General features: G+C 50.0%; 1 protein-coding gene across 7 annotated transcripts in view; it reads right to left on the bottom strand.

Annotated features, from left to right (window-relative positions):
- CRACD (capping protein inhibiting regulator of actin dynamics) overlaps positions 1 to 17,540 on the bottom strand; it is a 230,367-nt gene that overhangs the window by 22,151 nt on the left and 190,676 nt on the right. For 4 of the 7 annotated variants that reach the window (XM_055137664.1, XM_055137662.1, XM_055137665.1 and 1 more), the window contains 3 exons: positions 10,337 to 10,472; positions 8,377 to 8,418; positions 2,154 to 2,318 (listed from right to left, as the gene is read on the bottom strand). In XM_055137664.1, coding sequence (XP_054993639.1) covers positions 2,154 to 2,318; positions 8,377 to 8,418; positions 10,337 to 10,456 — 327 coding nt within the window. In that variant the 5' untranslated portion in view covers positions 10,457 to 10,472. Of the gene's footprint in view, positions 1 to 2,153; positions 2,319 to 8,376; positions 8,451 to 10,336; positions 10,473 to 17,540 lie in introns of those variants that run through there. The other 3 variants (XM_055137668.1, XM_055137669.1, XM_055137667.1) reach the window with 3 other exon arrangements.

Genomic DNA, 17,540 nt, shown 5'->3' with positions numbered 1-17,540 from the left:
TTCATACACATATGATATTACTGGTGCCCGCTCGAGCAAATGGATGAACGGGATGACAGTGATATAGTGATACACACACACACACACACACACACAGATATATATATATATATGAGCATACAAGGATTAACCTTTAACAACATGTTAGTAATCTCTTATAGAAGGGCTTAATGTTCCCTGGGTGAAATACAACAATCTTCACATACTTTCCTCTAAGGAAACTTTTCTGGAGCATTTTCAGCAGTTTACTCATAACAAACAACACAAAATAAATTATTTAGGGATTCAGGATGGAAACATCCGAAATGTGGTAGGAAGGTGTAATGGTGGTGGGATTGGTGTTTGAATATTGAATGTAATCAAATATTGTGAACTACTTTATAAAAATAGAATAAAAAGAGCAAAGCCTCAGGCTAGGAAGACACTTCAAAGCCTGATAGGTCAGGCCCCAAGTTCAATCTATATGGCCCCCAAGCCCTATAGGTATAGCGCTGAGGACCCCTGACCTGGGACTGACCCTTGGTCCCTGAGAATGCTGAGGCGCCCCACACCAGAAATGACTGGAAGACGGAGAACCTCCCCCAGAGCACTTCCTCTGGGGACCTGCAGGGCCTAGGCTCCTTTGCCCCAAGGCCCAAGGGCAGCCCTCGGCAGCCACTGTGGTTTTCGGTCCACTCAGAGTTCCTGACAGTGTCAAGACCAAAGGCAGGTCAGCCGGTGCTGGAACCGTCTTTCTAGACATCCAGCAGGTCTGACTGAGGGGTTGATTTTATGGAGCACCTACTTCTGTTTTTGGGGGGGAGGAAGGGAGGGAGAAAAGGGGCTTTTGGGGCCAAACCCATCTGTGCTCAGGGTTTACTCCTGGCTCTGTGCTCAGGGATCACTCCTGGCTGGGCTTAGGGATCAAACCCAGGTTGGCTGCAAGGCAAGCACCCCGCCCTCTGTACTGTCTCTCCAGCCCCTCTTTCCCTTTTTCCTAACCGAGTGCAATGCATTGGGCTTCTGTGGAAGTCCCTGGTATGATTACTGAAAGGCAGCGTGGCTTCTATAACACTTTGGGGGCGGGGTTCACACTCAGCAGTGTTCAGGGGTCACCTGGTGGGCTCCTGAGGCCCAGGGGGTGCCAATCCCGGTCCGTTGCACATAAGGCAAACACTTGAGTGCTGTGACTCTGGCCCTTAGAGAACACACTAAAGTGTTATTTTTCCTCTCCCCCCCCCCCCCCCGTGGGTGTTAGGGTGGAATCCGGCCTCTCTCATCTACGGGACAAGCACTTTACTCCTAACAGGATCCCTGGCACCCAGTTCTATTCTTTAACGTCTGTCCCCTCCGACCCAATTTAACCACCCACCCCTAGAACACCGATTTCTCTCTTATTCCCCTTTAGATTTGTCCAAGGTGACAGATGACAAGTCCCGGGGGAAAGAAGCATGTGAGGCCCGGCTTGAACTCAGGGGCACAGCATGCAGAGATCAGTTAGTTCTGAGGCCATAAATAAGTTGGGTTACAGATATGTATGAAACATGCAAGGAACCAGAGCTAGTACGGGGGTGAACGTGCATGCCTAGTGTGCGACTACCCGAGTTTGATCCCTGGCACTACATAGTCCCCCTCCACACACTGCAGCACACACTCACACACAATCACTACAGAGCACAACAGGTAGCCCAGGTAGTACCTGGCATCGAAGATCCAAACAGCACCACATCCTTGGGCCTTGCACATAACTGCCCGCCCAATTGACAAAGAATAGCCAGGAGAGACTCCAGGGCCCCTGTGCATTGCTTGAAAGACCCCCCTACCCCACCCCCCACTTTCCTTTTCCTTTTTTCAACACCCAGTAGTGAAACAAAGGCTGAACAAAGATGCACCGTGAAGGGGCCCGGGGGTAGGGTGCTAGTACAGCTGGGTGCCGAGGCCAGGTTAGACTTTCCAGAAGAGATGATAGAGCCCAAGTCCCAAGAGTGACGGTAAGTGTCGGAGAAGAGCCACTCTCCCACCAACGACCACCAGGGCGCCTGTCCGGAAGTGTCCTCCAGCCTATCTGGCTGCTCCCTGAAAAGCTCCTCCCATTTTCTCACCGTCAACTCAGAGTGGCTGGGAACCCTGCCAATTATCCTCCCCTGTCCAAGTCCCTCCCCCAGGATTCGTACCTGGTGCTCGGAGTCGCAGAGGATGACGTCCTGATGGGTCACAATTTCTATGGGACTGGTCAGGAACAGGTCCTCTTCTAGGCTCGCGTCCCCACTGTCCGCCTTCTTCATGGGAACAGCCTGGGGTGGTGGCTGCCCAAACTTGATGTTCTTGCCCAGCTGTCGCTAGAGAAAGACAGAGAAAGGTTCTAAAGCAGGGAAGCAGTACCCCATACCTGCCACTGGGTTCCGGTAGAGCTGGGGGCCCCATCCAGCACACTCTGAACACAACTGCTTTCTAGGTTCATTGCCATGCCAGCCCGCCCCGGTGCAGTCCTGCAGGAAGTGAGTGGCTCCCGTCTCTGCTGCCCTCTCCCACCTACATGCCACGTGTGCCAGCCCATGGAGCAGCCTCTTTCACTGGACAAGCCAACATTCCAGGGGATCCAGAGGCCATTTTTCTGAACCAACAGTTGGGACAGAGGTTACTACAACAACAACAACAAATTTTAAGCAACTATCTGTGGATAAAAATCCCTTTAAAGGTGCAATAATTGTAGAGAAAATAGTTACATGAGATGCAGGAACTATGGGGAAATGAAACCCCCAAATGGTTGCTATGACAAAACTTTCTTAGTCCTTTGAGGATGTATTCCCTTTGAATATTTATGCTTGGGCCACCTTCCTACCTTCCTTGCCAACTTGCACATGGAGAGGTTCTAGCAGGTACCACCACCAAGGCAAGAACACCTGACAGCCAGCAAGTCTACCCTTGCACAATTATGAAGCGACTTGGAGGGTCCAGTCCTGCCTCTGGGCCTTGATACTGGCCTTGCGGAGGTAGGAGGGTGGGCCTATGGGGGCTTCACTAGGGGTGGGCGGTGTAGCTCAAAGGAGGGAGAAGAGGGGAAGGATAGAATCAAGGAAGATAAATAGAATTTGGGATTAGAGAAAGGCCAATTTAGAAAGAAGCTCGATTCCTCGAGAGACAATCCATAAACATAATCATTAAGGAAGGGAATAAATACTGAATGGGCTGTGGGAGAGAAAATGAACAGCATTCAGAAAGAGAGCGGTATAATGAGAATCCGGAGGTCTGCTTAACAGGATTAATTATGCGAACCACGGCAGCGTGGGTCAGAGAATCCCTCATAGGGACACTGTATGTCCTGGGCCTTCCAGGCCGCTGAGTGTCACTCCTGGCCTCAGGCTAGATGCCAGTAACAGTGCTCTCCCAGAAGCCTCTCCAGACACGGGTCCCCTGCCTCCAGCTGAGAATCACTGCTAGGACCATGGGCTTCAGGACCCTTGAGGCCGAGAGAGCTAACATGTTATGCTCTGATACCTATATTTAATGTGGCAAGTACTTAATCCCACAGAGCTCCAAAGAATCTCAGCATTACACTTGATTACAAACAGGTCAGACGGTCAACGGTGACCAGGAAGTGATGAAAAGGATGAGTGGCCCCAAAGTCTTTGGACTCGGGTCTTTGGGAAAAGAATTTTCTGGTTTTGTTTTCTGGGTGACAGCTGATTGTGCTCAGGGCTTACTCCTGGCTCCACACTCAGACATCTCTCCTGAGGGGGCTCCGAGGATGATATGGGGGTGTCAGGGATCAGATCCGGGCTGGCTGCGTGCAAGGCCAGCACCTTTGCTGTTGTACTATGGCTCCAGCCCCTGACATTTATTTGCTTTTTTGGGTCACACCCAGCAATGCTCAGGGGTTACTCCTGGCTCTGCACTCAGGAATTACTCCTGGTGGTGCTTGGGGGACTATATGGGGTGCCGGAGATTGAACCTGGGTTGGCCACGTGCAAGGCAAACGCCCTACCCACTGTACTATCACTCCGGCCCCTGCCATTTATTCTTTACAGGGGTCACAGTCCACTTTGCTGGGGGGTGGGGGTGGGGCATGTGCTACCCAGGTCTGAGATCAGGACTTTGTGCGTGCACTCTCCCCCTGTCTTTGGGGTCATTTTCATTGTCTTCCTCTGGTTCCCATGGTTTGACATGCCTCGTTCTTCTACGGGGCAGTGACCAGGACTCTTGGCGGTCTGCCTTTCAAGCATCGGGCTGAAGTTCCCAGGCCAAAGGGATCCCTGGAGGAAAATGCCCCTTTCTCCCTTTGAACTCAAGGGCAGCAACCCCCGCTCCTCCCTGCTGTCACCCACTCCTCCAAAACTGTGCCCAGCCCACCCCCACGACCCCGCCTTGGCTTTGCAGGGTGGACAGTGAGATCGCAGAAACATGAAATTCTGGAGTCACAGACCCCCCACCCCGCACCCCCCACTGCCCCTGGGGCACCCCCTCCCGGCATGCCAAGTCAGGAGCACAGAAAGACGAGGACTTGTATTTGCTCTGCTGCAATTTCAGCCTGAGCCCCAGCTCCCCTGGCACCCCAAGAAGGGAGCACATCAAAAGCCCAAGGTCAGCCAGTGAAGTACAGTCTGAGCAGCCTAAAAGGGTTTCGGCGGGGGGCGGGGAGAAGGCCCCAAAGGGGCGTCTGGGAGAAACCGAGGGAGCAGGAAGCGGCAGTTAGTATCTACTCTAAGCAAATCAGTGAGCAGCCACGGGTTAGAGCAGCCGATGGAGTCAGACACGAGGACGCGGTGTGACAAAGGGCACGGGGCCAGCTCACTCTGCTGCCTGCAGGCAGAGGGACAAGAGCCTGGGCAGGAGAGGGCGGGTGGGTCCCTGTATCCCAGGACAGCTGGAGCTGGGGTTCCCACTGGTGTCCCAGTTACCCCCGCTCTCTGAGTGCAGGGGATAGTTGTGAATCCCCTCAAACCAAGACCTCCTACTGTCGGGATCTGCCATCCACCAACACCCCTGAATGATGAGGACGGGGGTCTTTCTTCGGCTTAGCATGGAAATAGTCATTCTTCAGCCTGCTCCCAAGGAGGAGCTGGCCTCGGAGTCCCGTGCCACTGAGCTTTGCTCCCGTCACAGAACAGAATGAAGGTGCTCCGCCTCGATGGGGGCGCTTCTTAGACGACTGCCAGCGGTCTCGTGAGGACAGCGCCTCGACACCCAAGAACCAAGGGAAGACCGGGGCAATCTGGAATCACGGGCCCGGTGAAGTCTGCACCGACGCGGGAGGGCTGTGGGCGCTGCCAGTGGAACAGGAGAATGGGAGGCACAGCAGGTGCAAAGGAGAGCAATGAAGCACAGGGGCCGAAGCTGGGGAATGGGAAGGAAATGCTGAGACATGGCGCTGAGAGGAAAGAGGGGGATGAAAGGAGCAGGGGACAGAGTAAGCCGAGAGAAGAGAGCAGGAGGCTGAAGGCAAGCGCACCTGCTGAAGCGGGGAGGGGACAGCAAGCAGAAAGGGCAAGAGGGCAGGGGCAGAGGGAGGGACGGAGGGAAGGACAATGTGCATGTGGCCATCCAAGGATGGATTTATGTCCCAGGGATGGTCACCCTGGCAAAAGAAATGAGGCTGCTGTCTGTGGGAATGACAGACAGGGGTGATGGGCAGCATTTGTTTCCCCAAGCAGCTGCTTTGAAATCACTACAGGGCAAAACACTGCAGGCTGGTGGCTGGGGGTCTCATTGGAGAAGAGGGCGGGGGGGGGGTCCAGGAGGTCAGAGCACCGAGAACCACTGTTTAAAGAGAAGTCCGAAGACTGTGCGGACAAAGGGCTGTCCTCCCAGACACATGCGCAGCCTGCAGAAATGAAATAGCGGGTGAGGGGCAGGGCAGGATTCAGGGTTCAAGGCCACGGGGATGGACTCTCAGAATCTTTTTAAAATTCTTTCTTGGTGGTGCTGGTGATCCCACTCAGGGCTTCATACATGTGAGGTCTGTGCTTTACTGCCACACCCTTCTGGACCAAAATATTAGGGTGTTTTGGTTTTTTTTTTTTTTTTGGCTCTGGGGATCAAACTTAGGGCCTCACACATGCAAGGGGCAAAGTTTCAACCACCGAGTTACATCCCCAGCCCCTCAACCTCCCGGGTCTCAGGCACCTGCGTGTTCTCCCTTGCCTTCGACTTCTGCTGCAAGTGTCCTTATTCGGGGCATATTATGGACACAGAGATGTCACTGCTCAAGCCTGTCTGGCAGCCCCAGGTGTGTGTGAACTGAATCCGGGGAGGAAGGTAGCTTCTGAGGGGGAACTTTAATTCTGCCCGCTATTGTCAGAAAAGGAACAGCAGCCTAAGCCATCGCCGAGATCCAGAACCATTCAGATGAGAGTGGACTTCAGTTTTCCAAGAAATAAAGCAATATCACCCTTCTACCTTCCTTTTTCCTTCTTCCTCTTCTTCTTTTTGTTTCTTTGGTATCTGAGCCACACCCAGTGAGTGGTGGGTGTGTATCTGGTGGCAGGGATTCAAAGTGAGGATGCAAGGCAAGCGCCTTGACCCCTGTTCTATCTCTCCGCCTCCCGTGCCCTCATTCCCCCTTGTTTTTTAAACACCGAGGCTCTTCATATACACTGCCGCTCTGACCCCAGGGAGCGGAACTCTGCCTCTGCTGCACGGCCCTGAAGCCAGGGCCATGAATGGAGTTAGTGTTGGGACGGGAAAGTGAGCTCAAAGGGACTACATTTTATTCATTCAACTCGGGACCTCTGGTTGCAATATGGCAGGTCGGAGTACGATGGTAGAAGAATCCATCCATACTGATGAGGCTGCTTCTGAGGGGGTGGAAATTCCACGCACATCATATTTGGCACCTCACACACTGTCCAGGTTTGGGGTTCCCCAGATATCCCTCCCTCACTCTTCAGAGCTCGTCTGCAAGAGCTAAGCGGAGGAAAGAGTTGCTGTCTTCTTGGGTGAACTCCAGAGAGGTCCACTGATAAAATAATTTTTTTTAATCCAAAGGAAAAGTAAGAGTTAAAGAAACTGGCTCTGAAGATGGTGCTGAAAGCTGGTATTTCTTCTCTGTGCCCTTGAGAGTGACATTGAGAAGTGTCAAACTCTTCAAATGCGTGACTTTGGCATTTTTTAAGTGAAATGCAGCTGGGGGCTGGGAATAGGACCTTACTGACGATGAAGGTCCATCTCCTGTGCCCAAGAGTCCTCGGGCAACCAGACTAAGCATTTCCTACCAAGGGTGTGGCATCATTCTAATGACGACTGTGACACTCGGGAGTTCTCTCAGAAGTTGGTTACAAGTGTCACAGCCTGGTCTCAACAGCCACCCTCTCTGACCCTTGCTCCGGGCAGACATAATGAATTCGAGGTGTTCAAATGCAACTAAGTGTGATGTTCACCAGGAGCTCCACCGGTGCGGAGTGATCCCACAGAGACAGCAGGTTTCAAGAACGGGAAGCGCCTCTCGGCACATCACTAGCTGGTGGGTCCCCTTGTTTGGGGGGAAATGAGGAACAGGACAGGGAAGTCACTCCACCCGAGGCCAGTGGGCCTGGAATGGCTTTGTATTTCACCCAAGGCTCAAGGGACAGCTGACTGGCATGGACAGAGCTCCTGAGAAGGACACCACTATCTCTGTAACTGCCCAGTCCACTGACATTTTGCTCTCTCTGAAGAAGTCTGACTTGTTTGTCTGAGGTCAGCCTGTTACCCAGAGATGCTTACCCCAGGACTATGTGATGCTGGATATCGAACCCGGGTCTGCCCCAGGCAAACCCTGCACTCAGCCCGCAGTTATCTATTTTTTATAATTAGGAGGGAAACAGGATTTTCCTTTTAAAGGTTCAGTTGTTTGACACAGAAAATTTAGCCAGTAGTGGACTCCCTTTGCTTAGAAAAAAATATGACCACATTCATGCTGTATGCGGTCATTCTGTGCTGGAGATACCAACTGCCACTTGGGACAACTGTGGGACAGTTGACTACAAGTGAACACTAGAGGGCAGCCTTTTCCCAGTGCAGTTACCACAGGCGCGGTGTTGCAGGTATCCATGGGCCGGAAAAGTTCCCTAAGTCAATGAGAGGATTTTTTTTTTTTTTTTTGGTACTCCGATAGAAATTTCATTTCAAAAGAGTATCTTCATATTGATGGCCAACTGGCTTGCCAGAATGCTTCTCCTGTAAATGAATGTTCCCCGTTCCTTCGTATTTTAAATAAACATATGTACACAAAGACAGTTTCAGACATACAGAAACATACATGCTTCTGGCGTAACTAAACACCCTCATTCCATGCTGGCATCTACGAGAGGCGGTCTTGAATGGTGCTTGCTAAGCATCAATGCCCGCATAATGTTATCATGGAAAGGTGCAAAGCATTCATGCAAGGTCGTAAAGTACACTACTGTTTCTAGGACTTACCAGGAACATACTGCTTAGTCGACTGAAAAATAAAGCACAGTCCTTTCGGGGTGATACAGTTATTTCTCAGGAAGCTTTTTTTAAAAAAATCACATTTTTCTACGATAATGGTCCCCATGTCCCTCCTCCTTGAAGAGCAAAAACTTTCATTTTATAGTAAAACGACAACAACTCAAAGATAAGAGTTATAGGGACACTTGTGAATTCCTGCAGCGGAAGCAAAATTCTGCGGACCTTGCCCGCACAGATAGTGTCAAAGGAGTACCCGGCAATGAGTTTATCCTGCTCTCCTCACAAGACGTGTCTCCTGTGTTACATCACTCACAGATTCCTGCTGGACTCAGGGAATTCCTGAGCTATTAACATTGTGCCTTCAGGGATGTTGGGTGCTAACCATTTGTTAATGATGATACCAGGCTCCTTAAAATAATGCGTTACTAAGAATAGAAATAGCAGCCACTTTAAAAAAAATGTTTCTGTATTTTCAATGTTGAAGAAATAATGTAAGATTGACAGCTCCAAATCCACTTCTTGGAGTGGCAGAAGCAAGTGGGGTGGTGTTATGGAGCAGATATCACTTAAGACAACAGACTAATTGTTTTTGATTTTTTTTTCCAATGTCATTTTTAAGAGCTCCTTGAACACCTTTGCAAATAGGGCTGTTTCCTGGACTGACATTTATAAGTTCCTCCTCTTAGAATGGGGTAAATAGGCAGGCGGCAGGAAGACTGTTCCAGGAACCCCAGGAGAAGGAGGCAGTGGGTCTGGATTTTGGTGGTCTGCACCATTCCCTGGGCTCCAGCCCAGACACGGACAGCGTGCCTTTCCTTCTGAGTCTATCAAATGGGTCACAGCATTGCCCGTAAGAGCTAGAACCAAGAATGGGAAGCCAGATCCGAAAAAAAAAAAAAAAGGGTATTTGAAGGAAATACTCAGGTCAGCTCCGAAGGCAGGACTCTGGCTTGCACCAGGGTGACAGGGCTGGAAAGCTCTGGGCTAGATCAGGTGTGGCCCCAGGGTGTAGCCTCTTCGGCCCGCCTGCCATATGCTGTACTTGGCTGAGTGCATAGACGGACTGGTGGGACCCAGAGACAGAGGCAGTATTCAAGAAAACAGAAAGTCGTCTCTGAGTACCACACTTCCCAGGGTCAGCAGGTACTCAAGCTGGCTGCTCCTCTTCCCCTCCTCTCCCGCCCCCCACTCAATCATTCATTCATTCATTTGCTCAGTGTTTCAGCTTTAGAGATGGGAACCCAGAGTCCCATTGCTCAGAGGGCCTGTTAAGTCCCCTGACTCAGAGAAGACCCGGCTTCAGCTCTTCTCCCAGTCAGCACCCAGCATTCAGACAAACCACCCCCATCATCACATGTCGGGTGCTTTTGCCCCCCCCTTGCCTCTCCTACATTCCCTGAGACTTCCATGGCATCAAGGGGAGAGTCATCTTCTTACACTAGGTTAGTCCCCCTCTCCCCCAGACAATCTTAGGGAGAAAGCTGCTGTGACTGGGTAAGCAGGAGAAAGGTTAAAAAGCTTCAATCCATGCCTCTGTGACGAGGTGGCTCAGGGGGGTTAGGATCACAAAGAATCTTGTTGACAAACAAGATTAATAGAGTCTCCCTGTTCACTGTCCGAGTAGGAGCTCTGAGGTAAATGTCTTTGCTCCACAGCCTCAGCTGACCCTGAGGGGCCGTGTCCTCCCATCCCAGATTGCAGCTTCTCTTGGTTACCCACCCGCATGATGACCTAGAAATGAGGGGAGAAATGAGGGGAGGATTTCAGAGAAAAGAGAGGGGTGTGCTATGTGGGGGTGTACAATTTATCTCTCAGGCAGACAAGAGGATTGAGTCAGGTTCCAGAAATCAAAATCCTCTCCCCCAGAATGACTCCCGATCTCCCAATCCGTCCCGCTAGGCCACACCTGGGAGCTTCCCCACAGTCTCTGACCTCCCACCTGTCTTACCTGAAGAGTTTTGACTTTGCCCACGATGTTGTCCTGTGACATTGCTTGAACTGTCTGCTCACTCTCGGCTCCCCCATCAGGGATAAAAATACTGTCATGGGAAAATGCCCGGGTTCCCATAGAATAGTTGAAGGACCTGGAATGCAAACCACATGCTTCATTTCACTAGGGTGACAAGATTTCTTTCAGCAGTTCAGTTCCCCGCGCTTTCTGATGGGGGTGGGTCTCACCCACATCCCCGGTCTGTGTCCCATTCTTCTGGGGGTCAGCCAAGGCGCTCAGGGAGCTAGAAGGGGTCCCACAGGCACCGGGAAGGCTGTCACCAAATCAACCTTTCTGAGCCACTCACAGACACTGCCGGTGTGTTTGTCTGTGGAGGGCCCAGACTGGAAGGCACGGTGGCCATCTGGCCCAGAGGAGGAGCTGCCCCTAACGCCCCGTTTCCTGCCATTTTGCTCCCATTTCACCCCCTCAGTCCAGTCAGCCACACTTTCTGTGTACCGTGAGGACCCAGGAGTGGATATTTTCCACTTCATGCTCAGATGGTTCATAACATATTTGCCTCTAGGAAAAACTAGCATAGCCCAGAGACACTACACATGGTTTGGGGGTCAAGAGAAAAAGGAGACTCATGTTAGGTGGCACTGATGGGATTGTGGCTCACTGAGGGCCCTTCGGGAGGCAGGTGCTCAGCATGGAACAGTTCCCATGGGTGAGGTGTCTGACACAGAATCCCAGCACTAGGGGTTGTATCTTGATTTGACCTGATTGGGAAGGGATGTGGCCCACCAAGGTGGTACTAAGGGGTTTACTCCTGGCTCAGTGCTTTGGGAACATTCCCGGGAGAACTCAGGGGGGTCATATGGGGTGCTAAGGATCAAAACCGGTCAGCCGCATGCAAAACAAACTCCTTAATCCCTTCCTGCACTATCTCTCTGGTCCCTGTTTGTATTTTTTGTTTATTATTTTATTTGGTATTTAGGGCACACCTGGTGATGCTCAGTAGTTACTCCTGGCTCTGCACTCAGGAATTACTCCTTTGCTTGGGGTTTGGGTTTTTTTTTTTTTTTGAGCTAAATTTTATTTTATTTTTGTAAAGTTCTTCACAATGATTCATTATATTTAATATTCAAACACCAATCCCAACACCTTCCCACCACCATATTTTGAATGTTTCCACCCCAAATCCCAAACCATTCCCCCTAAAGCAGAACTGAAACAAATAATTTTGTATTGCTTGTTATGAATAATTTGCTAAAAATGGTCCAATAAAGTTGCCTTAGAGTAAAGTGTGTGAAGATTGTTGAATTCCATTCTGGAGCCATCAAGCTCTTATATAAGTGATTACTAACATGTTTGTTAAATCCAATAAAATATTGTGTGCTGCTCTTGGTACATCAGTGGTGTAGAGTATGAGAGGTTGTGTGGCCACAAATATGGCCGTGTGCTCCAGATATTTGATTATACAGAAGATTTACTCATGGGTGAGTCTTATGTCGCTCTCTTCCCGGAAGCTTTATTTCTGAGTCTCTGGATCCTGGCCATTGATGATATTATATGGAGCCAGGGGCAGTTTGTGGTGTGACTGCCAAGCTACTGGTAAACGTGGGAGATGGGGGAGGAGGCCCTTTCCCACCCTGAGTAGGCCTGCAGATTTCAGTCACTCTTGGGGTATTTTGTTGTTGACGTTATTCAATATAAAAAAAAATTAGAGTCCGGAAGATAGTACAACCAGTTAGTGCATTCCTTGCACAGATTTGGTCCCTGGCACCACACATGGTCCCCTGATCCCTTCCAGGTGATCCCTGAGCACAGAGTTAGGAGTAAGCCTTGTTGTTTTTCCAAGATAATAAAGAAGTAAATAAACAAAGTCTTGTGGCTGAGGGCTTGTCCTTGCAGGACCAGACTCAAGAGCTGATGGAGTGAGGGAAAGGCAGGCAGAGGCAGGAGCAGAAGCCAGTGATGCCTGCGTCAGCCTTGGACACTCCCTCACCACTGGGAGGAACAGCCATCAGGGTGCTGGGGGCTAAACAGCATCCCATACACTCAGGAGGCACGTTTTCAGGCCAGCTGCACACCCACAACCACAAGTTCCACTTGTCACCTACCCAGAAAGTGCAGAAGAAGAGAGAGAACCTGCAGGAAGTGCCTATGAAGTGAGTTACAAGAAAGGGTGACAGACAGGGTCCAACCACAGGTTGGGAAGACTGATTTCCCAATGCTATCATCCAATTTGCCAAATTACAGGCAGTATGGTTAAACACACACACACACACACACACACACACACACACACACACACACACACACACACACACACACACACACCACTACCACCCTCATAAAAACCCTATGACTGGGAATCCGTGTCTAAGAGGGCAGTTTCCCGGCCGTGAGCTCAGCAATCATCCCTGCCGCCCCCAGCCCCCCAACATTGATGGAAACACTGTGCCAAGACCTTTCCTTTCATGATCTCATCACCAACATCCTCTTGCCGCAGAAACTCCAGGGATCAATCACCTTTTCTAAGGTGCTGGATTCAGGCCCCCTGGAGAGGCTTTCACGCCACACATACACACACACGTGTTTTAAATGGCAGAAGGTCTTGGAGGATTCCTTCCCCGGAGGGCCAGCGGGTGCAAATGAGGGTGTCTGTGGGAGGGGGAGACAGGATGCGGGGCCATATGGGCTGGGACACTCACACACGGATGAGCTAGAGTAATGAGCGAGATCCAGCACAGCAGCCACCCACTCTTCGAAAGCTGTGGCATTTCTCCGAGAAACAGGAAGGGAAATGAAAACACGACGTTCTCCCTCTGTTCTCAGGGCTTCCGTGACCTCTCTTACAAAAGGAAACTCCAGGTTCCCCTAAGAAGCTATGGGTTAAACTTCATTCAAAGTCATGAAACCAGGCCTGGAGCGAGAGAAAAGGGGTGAGGCCCTTGCCTTGCATCCTGCAGCCCCAGTTAGAATCCCAGCACCACATAGGGTACCTGCCCCCCCCAAGCACCCTCAGGGGTAATCCTGAACACAAAGCCAGGAATAGCTCCTCTGTATTGCCAGGTGGCAATACAGAGAAAAGAAACAGTCACACTAGCAATAGTAAGAGCAATAATTAAGATAAATAGTGATAAATTAATGGTGGCTACCATCAGGAGTAATTCCTGAGTGCAAAGCCAGAAATGACCCCTGTGCATCGCTGGGTGTGACCCAAAAAGAAAAAAAAATAATGGTGGCTAAATTTTATTAAGCATTTGCTATGTACATTGTACATGTAGCTAACCTATTTAATATACTATCCAAATTCTTTCACTACATAATATTTAAATCTGATGTGGTCGGTACCATTATGAAGGCTATTTTATTTACTTATTGAGGGCTTGGGGCCATACACTGGGGTATCTAATTAATTATACTTTACTATCTAAATCCTTTTGCTATATAATCTTTAAATCTTATGCAGTAGGCATATTTTATTTAAGTCTTATCTTATTGCTATTTTATTTACATAGTACATAGTACATTGTATGGCTCAGAACCCTAGCTCAGGAGCTACTTCTGGCTCTGCGCTCAGGTGTCATTCCTGTGGTGCTCAGGGGTCGAACGAGGGTCAGCTAAAAGCAAAGCAAGTGCCTTAACTCTGGCTCCAAACTCTATTTTATACATGAAGAACTATTTTATACAAGAAGATATAGTGGATGGTTCGTCATCAATGAAGTAACTGAATATGTGTCAACCTATGTATGGTTTCTGTTCCACTCACTTTAGCTGGGATTTACTGTAAGTCTTTTTGGCCGCCCCGGCAGTGGTGAGGCTGACTCCTGGCTCTGCACCCAGGCCCCGGTCCGGGAACCATGTGCAGTTCTGGGGCTCTAACCAGGGTCAGCTGTGGGCAAGCACCTCAACCCCTGTACTATCTTCCCACACCCATATTTTCATGACTTTGGCCACATCTGGCAGTTGCCAGGGTCTCCTCCGGCCTTTGAGCTTGTGGGGCCAGAGGCGGTGCTGGGGATCAACCAGGATTGGCGGCATGCACAGCAAATGCTGTAACTCCCGTACTGTCTTTCCAGCCCTTCTGTCCCATTTTAAAGCTCTGGGAAGTAACAGTGGAGGATAATGACAGATACATGACTCACTAGATACACACTCTCTTCTTTGGTTAAAAAAAAAAAAAAAAAAAAAAAAAAAACAAGGGGCTGGAGTGATAGCACAGCGGCTAGGGCGTTTGCCTTGCACGCAGCTGACCCGGGTTCGATTCCCAGCATCCCATATGGTCCCCTGAGCACCGCCAGGAGTAATTCCTGAGTGCAGAGCCAGGAGTAACCCCTGTGCATCACCAGGTGTGACCCAAAAAGAAAAAAAAAAACCCAAAACACACACACACAAAACAGGACTGAAGCGAGAGTGCAGCAGAGGAAGGCACTTGCCTTTCCTGGGGCTGATCCTGGGTCCCTGAGTGCAGAGCCAGGAGTCAGCCCCGAGCACAGCGGGGAGTGACCCCAGCTCCAAATCAGTTTATACCATCTCAATGAACATCAATCCTTTAGCAGTGTGTGTGATTTAAAGCCTTTGGTGACCAGCACTAGTTCCGGACAATTCCACAGTGTAGATTGTTCTCCTTCTCTCCGAGGGGGAAGCTGTGGGCCAATAACTGGGTGAAACAAACAAACAAACAAACAAACAACCAAAACCAAAGTCTGGTGGCTCAAGTTTCAGAGTTGAAGTCAGAAACTGAAGAGGCAACCTGCGGGGGTGTCAGCTTGAAGATCGGTGCTGAGTTCTCTGTGATGTCCTTGTCCCTAACTAGGGGGCAGTGAAGACTTACAGCGGGGACGAAGGGGCACTAACCAGGAATTGTACTTAGCAGAATTCTCTGGATTTTCTTTCTTTCTTCTAGATTGTACCAGAGTTCTCTGGATGTTTTTCTTCTTGACACTAAAAAGATTGCTCACATGGGGCCGGAGCGATAGCACAGCGGGTAGGGCATTTGTCTTGCATGCGGCCGACCCGGGTTCGATCCCCAGCATCCCATATGGTCCCCCCCAAGCACTGCCAGGAGTAATTCCTGAGTGCAAAGCCAGGAGAAACCCCTGAGCATCTCTGGGTGTGACCCAAAAAGCAAAAAAAAAAAAAAAAAAAAAGATTGCTCACCACAGTCCATTGCAAAACAGGCCCGTCCCCCCTCTCCCCACCATCCCCCACCCGCTGTCCTGTGTATCATGAGTGGGTAGGACCTCTGGGCCTCAGAGAGGCCACGTTGCCTCTCACTCTGTCTCCTATGGAAGAAATGGGACCTGCTCTGTGGGAATCTTCACTTCTGCAGCTGAGAACATGCATCGGTCTTTGCATCCTCCAGGAGACGTCAAATAACAACCTCTAAGACAGACCAGATTTTAACCTCCTAATGAAAGACTGTGGTAAGGCCATTAATTAGTCCTTTGAATATAAACAAGACCAGAAGGCTAAGCATGGCAGGGTCAAAGGCACCTCTAGAAAGAGAAGAACTTGCTATCTGAGGACCACTTTCCTTAAGCCCAGAGGACTCCCAGCCGTGTCCCCTAAAGGCAGGAGAAATGGTCTCTTCGGCCTTGTAGGAGCCAAAGTGCACACTTTTGGGGGGTTGTTGCACAGAAAGGGACATGGCTGAGATATCAGTAACTCTCGTTTCTATACTGCTTTTTTTTTTTTTTTTACCTTTTGGGTCACACCTGGTGATGCTCAGAGGTTACTCCTAGTTCTGCAACCAGGAATTGCTCTGGTGGTGCTTGGGGGACCATATGGGATACTGGGGATCCAACCTGGTTTGGTCGCAATACCCTCCCACTGTCCTATTGCTCGGCCCTCTATTGCTGTCTAACCTTGGTATTTTCTACATTTTGTTTTAATGGGGCCATACCTGGTTGTGGGTGAGGCTCACCAGGGCCACACCCACTGGTCATCGTCATGCAGTGCCGGGGCTTGGACTCAAGGCCTTGCACACATGAGGCACGTGCTCTCCCCTGAGCTCTCTCCCCAGCCCCTCCGTCCTGACTTTGCTGCTACTGATAGTGGCAGAGGTTCACATTCCAAACCACTCATCAGAGATTTTGAATCAGCCCCTAGGGAGCAGCTCTTGATCTTTCTGTGGTTGTCTTTCTAATGACACAGCTGGTAGAACAGCTTGAGGCTACTCTTCTGGCTAAATATCACTTCTAATAACATTTATCTGACTCTAGCACTGCACTCTCTCTTTCTTCCCACAGGTCTCGGGCTACAGAGCGAGCCTGCTGCATCGCCATGCCATGGTCCCCGCAGACTAAACACAAATAAAGCTACATGGACCAGCGTTTCCCACAGAACCCCACCCTTCCTATAGCACCGTTTCCTTCATCCCTCAGGCTATGCGACAGGATTCTCTAAATAAGGGTTTTATTTTTGTTCTTTTTGTTTTGGGGGCTTGGGGGGCCAGAAATGACTCCTGGTGGGGTTTGAGGGACCACGTGTGATGCCAGGGCTCAACCAGGTCATCCACAGGCAAGGCAAATGCCTTACCTTGCCAGCCCTTAACAGTCACATTGGGTTTTGCTGTTGTTGTTGTTTGGGTCACACCTGGCGATGTCCAGGGATTAGTTCTGGTGATGCTTGGGTGCTGAGAATAGAACCTGGTTGGTCACATGCAAGGTAAACACCTCACCCTCTGTACTATCGTTTGGGCCCCACATTCACACTGTTGAGCAACCATCCCCCAGTTCATCTCCCAAACTCTTCCATCTTCCCCGTTTGAAACTCTAGAGCCATTCAGTATCATCCCTACTTCCCCCTCCCAGCCAGGCAGCCACCATCCCCCTCTCTCTCCATGAACCAGCCTGTGCCAGGTACTCAGATAAATGGAATCAACAGACAACAGCTCATTAATCTCAGATAAATATACTATTGTCCTTTTGCATCTGGATTATTTTAATTAGTGTCATGTTCGTCCTCACTGTAGCACCTATCATTTTTCATTCCTTCTCAAGGCTGAGTGATATTCCATTGTATGTACATTATATTTATCCATTCATCTGTTGGCAAACATCTGAGTGTTTCTGCCTTTTGACTACTGTGAATAATGCTCCGGTGCACATCAGTGTACTAGTCACAATTTTAAAAAATGAACAGGGCCAGGGACCAGAGTGATAGTACAGCATATAAGGCACTTGCCCTGCGTGTGGTCGACCTGGAA

Source organism: Sorex araneus, chromosome 5 (assembly GCF_027595985.1).
Source record: "Sorex araneus isolate mSorAra2 chromosome 5, mSorAra2.pri, whole genome shotgun sequence".
Taxonomy (NCBI): domain Eukaryota; kingdom Metazoa; phylum Chordata; class Mammalia; order Eulipotyphla; family Soricidae; genus Sorex; species Sorex araneus.
This window is presented reverse-complemented; position numbering and strand designations above follow the sequence as displayed.